At 41.3% G+C, this 9,737-nt stretch overlaps 1 protein-coding gene across 1 annotated transcript in view; it reads right to left on the reverse strand.

Annotated features, from left to right (window-relative positions):
* Window positions 1-9,737, reverse strand: part of SORL1 (sortilin related receptor 1) — a gene marked incomplete at its 5' end in the record, with an annotated part of 272,129 nt that overhangs the window by 248,316 nt on the left and 14,076 nt on the right. The window contains 2 exons of the mRNA XM_007949949.2: window positions 4,575-4,642; window positions 6,384-6,545. Coding sequence (XP_007948140.2) covers window positions 4,575-4,642; window positions 6,384-6,545 — 230 coding nt within the window. The remainder of the gene's footprint in view (window positions 1-4,574; window positions 4,643-6,383; window positions 6,546-9,737) is intronic.

Genomic DNA, 9,737 nt, shown 5'->3' on the forward strand with positions numbered 1-9,737 from the left:
AGCCAAAATTGCCTAGTATTGGTAAGATGACAGACACATAGACCAATGGAATAGAATTGAGAACCCAGAAATAGCTCCATCAACCTATGGCCAGCTGATATTTGACAAAGGGCCAAAATCCATTAAATGGGGAAGAGAATGTTTGTTTAATAAATGGTGCTGGCAAAACTGGAGATCCATTTGCAGAAAAACTTAACAAGATCTGTACCTCACACCACACACAAAAAATAACTCCAGATGGATCAAAGACTTAAATGTGAAACCTAAAAGTATAAAGTTCCTCAAGGAAAAACTAGGGGCAAATTTCGGGGCCCTATTATATGGCATAAATAGACTATCAAGCATAACCCAAAATGTACAAACAGCAGAAGAGAAACTAGATGAATGGGACCTTCTAAAAATTCAATTTTTATGTGTTTCCAAAGACTTCTCCAAAAGAGTCAAAAGAGAACCTACAGGTTGGGAAAAAATAATTGGCAATGACATATCTGACAAGGGATTTATCTCTAAAATTTAAAGAAAACTCCAACACCTCAATAACAAAAAGACAAATAATCCAATTAAAAAATGGGCAAAAGACATGAATAGATACTTCACCGAGGAGGATATTCAGGCAGCCAACAAACATATGAAGAAACACTCACAATCATTAGTCATTAGAGAGATGCAAATCAAAAAAACAATGAGATACCATGTTGCCCCAACACTAGTAGCAAAGTTCAGCATGACAGAAAATAATAAATGCTGGCAAGGATATGGAGAGATTGGGACTCTCATGCACTGCTGGTGGCACTGTAAGATGGTACAACCACTGTGGAAAGCAGTATGGCTATTCCTTAAAAAGTTGGAATTAGAAATACCATTTGACCCAGCCATTCCATTTGTTTTGTTGTTGTTGTTGTGTGCCATCGAGTCGGACCAGACTCATAGCGACCCCTCCTTGGGTTTCCGAGGCAGCTATTCCATTACTAGGTATATATCCTAAAGAAGTAGGATATTGAGAGCCATGACAAGAACAGACACATGCACTCCCATGTTCATCGTAGCACTATTTACAATAGCCAAAATATGGAAACAACCTAGGTGTCCATCATCTGAGGAATGGATAACCAAACTATGGTACATACACACAATGGAATACTATGCAACCCTAAAGAATAACATAGAATCTGCAAAACACTGCATAACATGGATGAACTTGGAGGACATTATGCTGAGTGAAATAAGTCAATCACAGAAGGACAAATATTGTATTAGTCCGTTATTGTAAAAATCAAGGAAAGGTTTATCTATGGAAGGAAATTTTCTTTGTTGGTTACCAGGGATGGAAGGGGAGGGGAGGGAACATTGTTGGATAGTTAGAGACAAGTACTGACTTAGATGAAGAGAAGGGCAATGTACCAAATGTGAGTGATCAACATGGTGGCATTGAGGAAGAGGAAGACAGAGAGGTACATGGGAGGCGCAAACAACAAAGATGAACCCTTTTGCACACACAGTACTACGTTGTCAGTGAAGGCAAACATGGGTATATGGATGGATAGATGGGTGGACAGGCTGAACTATTAGGTATGTCTATGAAGCAGGGAGTGTACCCAATACCATATATAGGGTTGGCAGACAATGGTCCTATAAGGGTATTTGTATGATCTGTAAGAATTCCCAGATGTATAGTAGAGCTGACAAGGGGCAAGGTTGTAGTCACTTCTTGGCCACAGCCAGCTACCCTCAGGGAGTGAGTAGTTGAACCGGCAGGCTCGGGACCATTATCACATGGGACAGCAACTCAATTGGCACAACATACTACACAAAACATTGTTCTATGTCCTACTTCGGTGAGTAGTGAATGAGATCTTAAAAGCGTGCAAGCAGCCATCTAGAGGCAATGATGGGTTTCTCCTCATCCAGAACAAAGAAGAATGAAGAAAACCAAACATTCATGGAAACAATTAGTCCTGGCAACTGGTACACCATGAGATCCTCAGCCTATAAGACTATGGGACCAGAAGAACTAGATGGTGCCTGGATACCACTGTCAACCACTTGGAGGGGGATCTATGCAGGAGATCCTGGATAGAGAGGGAGAACAATGTGGAACAAAACTCAAAATCATTTGGAGAAAAAAAAAAGGGGGGGGGAACCAGGTTTGCTGATCTGATAGCATCTGGTGGAACCACTGAGACTATGGTGCCTACCTGCCCTCCAGATCCAGAATTGAACCCACACCTGTGGCTTCCAGCCAAACAAAAGACAGGCAAATGAGCTGAACATTTACCTGAGGTAGATACACTCCTTGGAGAGAACAATCATGAGAGAAAGAAGGGCTGTTTATGCACAGGGAGACATCTCAGGGGGCAGAAGTGCATGGAGGGATGGACACTGGGAAGAGGTAACTATCGGGAGGAAGTGGGAGGGGTGCTGTTGCATTGTGGTAAATTGTAGTCAATGTCATGAGACAAAGTGTATGTGAACTGCTGTATTGAAAATGAATTTGCTCTGTAAATTTTCACTCAAATCACAATTGAAAAAAAAAGTTTATGTGAACTGCTGTATGGAAAGTCAATTTGCTCTGTAAATTTTCACCCAAATCACAATTAAAAAAAAAAAAAAGGAGGCTGTAATGTGCCTTACTAGGAAAATACATGTGTTAGAAAAGCTTCCTCAGGCATGAGTTATGGTTCTGTTGCCATAAATTCAACAATAATGAGTCAACAATATATATTAAACAAGGTGTCTTTAAAAAAACACAGTTAATTGTGTTTATATGTATCACACATTATGTTTAATATGTGTCACATGTATTGGTTCCTAGGAACTGAACTTTGTTTTTCCTCTTAGTAGCAGTTGTGCAGTATTTGTTAATTCACTGTTTGCAGGAACTTTATAGAACATAAATAATTCTCACTAATAATGAGAATTGACTACATATGGTAAGTACATTCCAGGCAAAGGGAATAGCAAGTTCAAAGGCCCTGTGGTAGTAATATGTCTACCATTTATTCTGAAAGGCACAATGATGCACTAGTGGTCCCGAGCTAAGAAGTGACATGATCTGACTTGTTTTTAACAGGATCAATCTGGCTGTGTTCGGAGAAAAGACAGAAGAAAGACAAGAATAAAAGCAGAAAAACTAGTTGGGATATTAAGGATTGGCGATGACAGCTTGGAGTAAAGTGGTAGCTGAGTAGTAATTTATAGATATATTCTGAAGCATGAAACAAAGCTGGGATCAATGATGACTCCCAAATTTTTGGACTCAGCTATTAGAAAAATGGGTTTTTCATTAACTAAATTGAGGAAGATTATGGGTAGAAGTAGAGGAGGAATCAAGTATGTGACATCTCTTAAGTCATCCACGTGGAAAGGTCAAGTGAACAGTTAGAAATACCAACTGACCCAGCAATCCCATTCTTGGGAATTTATCCTATGCATTCACCTGCACATGTACAAATCTGCACATGTATTCCAGATTATATACTGTATCATAGTAACAGCAAAAGTTCAGAAACAACTGTGACTAGAAACTACTGCATCTCCGGAAGCACAGCCCTGTTTTTTTACTCCCCTTCTCAAACACCTACAATGTCTCCCCACTGCCTTCAAAATTCAGTCCAAATTCCTTTATTAAGCACTACAGATTCTGGTGCCAACTTCCCTTTCCAAACTTTACTCAATGTTGTCCAAAAATAAGACTTAGTGTTCTCCTCCCCAACACCACATCTCATCTCTGAGCCTTCAGTCATTTTGTTCCTCTGCCTACAATTCCTTCCTCCCACACCTCTGCACTGTATATCCTACCTGTTGTACACATCCTGATCAACAGCAACCTTCTCTAAGAAGCTGTCTATGATCTTACCATTTGAAAAGAGTAGTCCCTCCTGTGGCTTTCTGAATTGTATCTTTTACTTCGGTGCTACTTTTATGTGTGTCATTTACATGTCTTTTCTTACCTCCTAAACTGTTATCTCCCCAATGACTACATCCATGCCTTATTGAACTTCTTATGCCCTAAACTATCACCATGTTTTATGTTCACAGATATTGAAATATATATATTGAATGAATGAATAAATGAAAGAATTTTATATAGAGAAAAATCTCCATTTCTGATATAATACTATAGAAATAGTAAAAGTTTAATTCATTCAAGAGCTTCAAGATCCCTGATGGACTGAAAAATGCAAAAGCTCTATCAAAACCAAAAAAATCAAACTCAATGCCATCGAGTCGATTTTGACTCAAAGCGACCCCCTTTGGGTTTCCAAGGTGGTAAATCTTTACAGAAGTAGATTGCCCAGTCTTCCTTCTGCGGAGTGGTTGGTAGATTTGAACCATCAACCTCCTAGTTAGCAGTCAAATGCCTTGGGCACTATGCCACCAGAGCTCCTTTCACTCTCTCACCAATAGCCCTTCTTTCTCAAACCCCCTCATGGGTCTGTTATACTTGAAGCTCTAACTCCTTGAACTGGAAAATTCCTATTTCAAACCAAATGTTTAACCTGTCAGGTAAGGGCAAAGTTTGTCCCCAGTGAAGTCTCCTTCAGAACCAGAGAAAAGGAGATGGCACAACTTACCAAGAAAATGACTTCACGTGTTCCTGAATCATAATCCAGGTCTGGCCAAAATCATCTGATTTCCACAGCTGCAAAGATCAAAGCAACAAGTGGGAGTGACATAAGAGAAGTGTGCAACCTGAATCACATCTCAATCAAATAGCTATGGAAGTCCACCTTATATAACATGTTGTCTGTGAAAACAGAAACCAAGATCACCAAACCAGCTCAGTTACTCCAAAAGCAAACACGAGCAGGGAAGGAAGGATAAATCTCTATCGTTGCATTCTTCTCCATAGTTACTAAGGCTCTTGATACCAACTTGAAAGAAAAATGATGTGGCTTGTCTCTCATTTATCAGAAATCATACTTGACTCAACACTAGCTCTAAGTGGTTGTTGTTGTTGTTGTTGTTATGTGCTGTCAAGTCAGACCCGACTCATAGTGACCCCTCTTTGGGTTTCCTAGGTGGTATCACTACTTGCCCACCCTTCCTTCCGAGGAGTGGCTGGTTGGTTTGAACTGCCAGCTTTCTGGTTAGCAGTCATGTGCTTAAGGTACTATGCTATCAGAGCTCCCAGCTCTAAGTGGTAGTGAGAGCAAAAGGATTATACTTGGTACTTTTTGCTTGGGATATAGTGTCCTTAAAAGCCCATAATGGGCCATGGTGATTAAAGTGGAATTGAAAAGACTAAGTACAGAGTCAAAGGCTACCAAAGGGAACCATCTGAATATGAGCAATTAATTTATTCATCTTTGCCAAAGTCTTTTGAAAACATAACCTAGCCTTAATCAGTTGCTGTCACAAGTCAATCCTGACTCATGGTGGCCCCGTGTGTGTCAGAGTACAACTGTGCTCCATAGGCACAGTTTCAATGGCTGATTTTCAGAAGTAAATCACTAGGTCTTTCTTCCAAGCTGCCTTTGGGCGGATTCAAATCTCCAACCTTTCAGTGAGCAGCTGAGCAGGTTAAATGCACCTTGGCACTCCTTCCTCTGGCTCTAGCAACCATGTGCTAAGAGGCATAAGACCAAACTTAATACTCATCTACCTACACTGAAAAACTGATCCAGCCAGACTTAGCTTACTCCCTAAGGCAAGCAAAGATAAACAGATCATATTTTGGTTAAGCAGCCTGAAAAGAAAAAGAAATATTCTAAGGTTCCATTGAGTGAAACACATTCAAAACTCATAGAGCCAAACATACAGGATCTGCAGGTTTCATAGATCTATGCCAGATCAGTATTCTTGACTCAGCAAATTTCAGCCTTGGGGTACAAAACCCACTCAGGTTCTCTCCTTATCATTAACCTTTCCTTTTCATCTGGGATAATGGAGGAAAATACCCACATTTCTGTCACTCACACACACAAAGGCAGAATATTAAAGTTAATGGTAATATCAAACAAACTGAGGCTGAAGCAGCATGCTTAAGGTGGAGAATTGAGAAAGTAGAACAGAAAGCTGAAAGGACATTTCAAAGTTCAGATGCCAGCCATTTCCACCTAGCTCCTGCTGATTAAATTCCAGGGCCTCAGTTTACCCCAATGGCCAACAAAGGTGTATCTGCATTTAGCAGGTCAGGATGTTTAACCAACAAGCCTGCCAAGTTCTAGGTGTTGATTCCTGGCTTAGATGCAGACTCAGGAGTGCCAAGTGGATATATTTTTCTCAGCCATAGTTAAGTGATATAGTAGCTACAAAGGCTGAGCCAGAGAGAAAGGGAGGGAGGGGCTGAGGGGAGGTCACTCAAAGGACATGCAATCCACACAAGCACAGCAGAAAACTGGAGGTGCCCCACACAACCCTGTTCCAGCAAGCTCTCTTACCTGTTTGTTGGGGTGAGACCTGTCAAATCCCAGGAGAAGGTTCGAGGCCTTGCTGTGGAGGAGGAGATCAGCTGCTCGGAATGGGATGGAAAAGCCTTGGATAGTGTTGCAGAAGTCAAACGTGATCCAAAGATATTGGGCATACGCATCTGCAAATATGTACTGCAAGACAAAGCAGATGACCTCAGAGCAGGATTTGGCCAAAGCTACCCAACATCTGCCCCAAACAGCATGAGCAGGGGGCAGTGCGACACTAACAAGGGGCCAGGGGCTTAGAAGGCTTCCACAACAGCTTTCTCACCATGCCCAGGCAATGTAAGATGCCGGTACACACAAACAAAGCCCAGTGAAAAAAAGGGGTGAGAAAAGTGCTGGAGTGGGGCCACAGGCTGGTCTTGTCTTACCAAGTAATGAAGCCAGCCAAAAATCTTTTTTTTTTTTTTCTTTTTCTTTTTCTTTCAACTGAGTTGACTATTCTACTCCCTGGTAAGTGACTTAATTCCTATCAGAGGGTCACTACTGGCAGCAGGGAAAAAGAAGTCCTGCTCTTCAGATTGGCTAAACTGAGGAAATAGTATGAAGATGAGTGTACACAAATAGATGGCTGCTTGTTCTGCAGCCTCTGAGCAGCTCAGGATATGCCTTTCCAGAAAAATCTTTTAAGTCACATCTATCCATGGTAATAAGCTTCTCCTTATTATTATGCCAGGTGGCAAGGCAGCTCTAGGGATTAGGCCACCCTGTGACTGGCACACTCACTCTGGGCAGAGCAGGAAGTGGTTCTGGGGAGTGGGGGCCCCACCTTGTTTTGCTCCTGCATGGGTGAGTGATTTTGAACAATTTCAGCTAAGTAGTGACTGTCAGCCTAAGGACTTCCCTGGAGGAAAGGTTCAAGTCAGTTCAATTTAACAAGTTGTGTGTTGAATATTCACCAATGGGGATACCATAATGAAAAAACAGGATTCTTCTCCTCAATTCACTTGCAATCCAGTGTGGGAAAAAGACACATTCTATTGTTAACTATAATTCAAGGAAAATGTGGTCAGATGAGAAATGATGGACAGAGTCCTGTGAAAGCCCAGACTACAAGAGGTTAGTTCTAGCTTGGGAGGTAAGAAATGACTCTATGGAATGAGTGGGCCTTCAATGGCAGGTAAGATTCCATAGCGGAATAACAATCCAAGTCAACAGTGGTTTGAGTCTGAGCACAAAGGGAAAAAAAAAAAAAACAGCATTTTTTATGATAGATTTTTTTGATGATAGATTTTTTGATGATGATAGGTTTGGTGATAGAAAATAAGGCTGGAAAGCTCAGTTGATGAATGTACAGGAAACCAGAGGGTTACTCCTGCTCCCAGGGAGGTTCGGGGATAACACTGTAAACCAGAGACTATAATACGGGGACCCAGCTCCACCACAAACCAGGGAATTAAACCCTAGAGATAAACCAATACAAAGGAATGCAGCAAGGCACTTTCCCTAATTGATTCCACCTGACCCAGATCAATCTTCTGCTCTGAGTCCTTTCAGGACTTAGAGCTTCAGCCTGAACTAATACTTCACACTTGTTCCCATGTTGCTTTCATATGTTCTTAAGTATTTTTCACTTGTACTCGTCCCCCACCTCATCCCATCTGCCCCCAATGCAGACTATAACCTTCCCAGGAGTATATTTTGCGTGTCCTCTTTCTCTTGTGTTTCCTCTATGGTATCTAACACAGAACTCCGAACTCTGTAAAAGCCTAATTAAATGTACATAGATAAGGGTAGTCAATGTCTTGAAAGCAAAAACTGCTATAAGCAAATGCAATGTTATAGAAACAGTTATGATCCTAAGAATATCATCATAATTTTTGGTATGAAAGTGTCCCTTAGAAATAAATTAGTCCATCTTCCTGCTCCCGATTCATCATGGACAATGAAGGGAGTATTCTCAATTTGAGAAGATTTCTCCAGAAATCTATTCCATGGCTTCCAGTAATCTCACATTTGAGAAGCTAAAAATCACATGCCCAGTCACAGAGCCTAACACTACTCATGATAATAGCCAAAAATGTTTGAGAGCACTTACCATGTGCCAGACACTGAGGAAAAGTTTTCACTGTTTTATCTAATTTAGTCTTCACAGCAAATCAATTTTTTAGGTATTACTGTTATCCTCTCATTTACTAATGAGGAAATTGAAGCTCACACTAGTTAACTGCCCAAGGTGATGAAGCTAGCAGGCAGCATTTACATCAGTGTCTGTCTGGCTCCAGAACCCATCTCTTAACAGTTCATCAACCCTTATCTCTCTTCTTCAAATGAAGAGGCTAGGTTTCCTGAATTTAATTCATAGGAGTCACATTGTACTCCCGGACTCCTTGCTTAATCCTCTTTTTAAATCCTCCAAACTCTCTTCCTTTACCTTCTATGACATGTAGCGTCACAACCCTCCATCCATCCATCTGTGACCATCTCTGTCCTTGTGTCATCTTCGCAGCCGCTTTGTCTGCATCTACCCACTACCCTCAAGTAATTGCAGCAGTTATTCTTCCATCCTTGGCTCTACTAACTTGTCTATCCTAACATACAGTTTCAACTCTTGCCTTGAAGAACAATAATTTCCTGAGTTTCAAATCATAGTCCAACCTGGACTACTCACTGCGACTCTACTTTTACAACCCTCTTTACCTTCTTAGTCTCTCCACTCAGATACAGCAAGATGGTTCAACCTATCCACAACTGAAGTCTTCCTACCAACACTCAACTCTCCCTCCCCACTCTGCAGTTTCTATCCATGCTACACGATTCCCCAGTCCCAATAGTCACAGTTAGAGTTTAGCTTTTTCTGCATTTCCTTTCTTCAGCCCTCACTTTCAATCACTCAGATCCTGTTACATTTTCCTTTTTAAACACTTTCAAAATCTCCCCTTTCTTTTTATTCCCAGGGCTATCAGCTTGGTGATAGGCACGGGGTTTCACTCATCCTTGTGTCCCGAGGACCTAGTAGGGTGTGAAATACTCAGAAGGTGATAAGAGGTTTTAGTTGAGTGACTGAGCAAAGCCACAATGGTTCCCCTTCCAGACTCTTCCCTAATCCTTCTCTTCTAGTCCATCATGCACATTGCTAGGAGATGATGTTAGTTGCTGTGAGTAGGCTCCGACTCATAATGCCCTTATGTATAACAGAGCAAAATGCTGCCCAGTTTGTTGGTATATTTGACTCTATTTGTTGCAGCCATTAGTGTCTTCCAATCTAAGAGACTCCTCTTCTAGCACTTGTTGTTGTTGTTATGTGCCGTCAAGTCGGCCCCGACTCATAGCGACCCCTCCTTGGGTTTCTGAGGCAGTATCACTACGGAAGTAGGACTG

Source organism: Orycteropus afer, unplaced genomic scaffold (assembly GCF_000298275.1).
Source record: "Orycteropus afer afer isolate SDZICR_OR568_19922 unplaced genomic scaffold, OryAfe1.0 scaffold00258, whole genome shotgun sequence".
NCBI lineage: Eukaryota > Metazoa > Chordata > Mammalia > Tubulidentata > Orycteropodidae > Orycteropus > Orycteropus afer.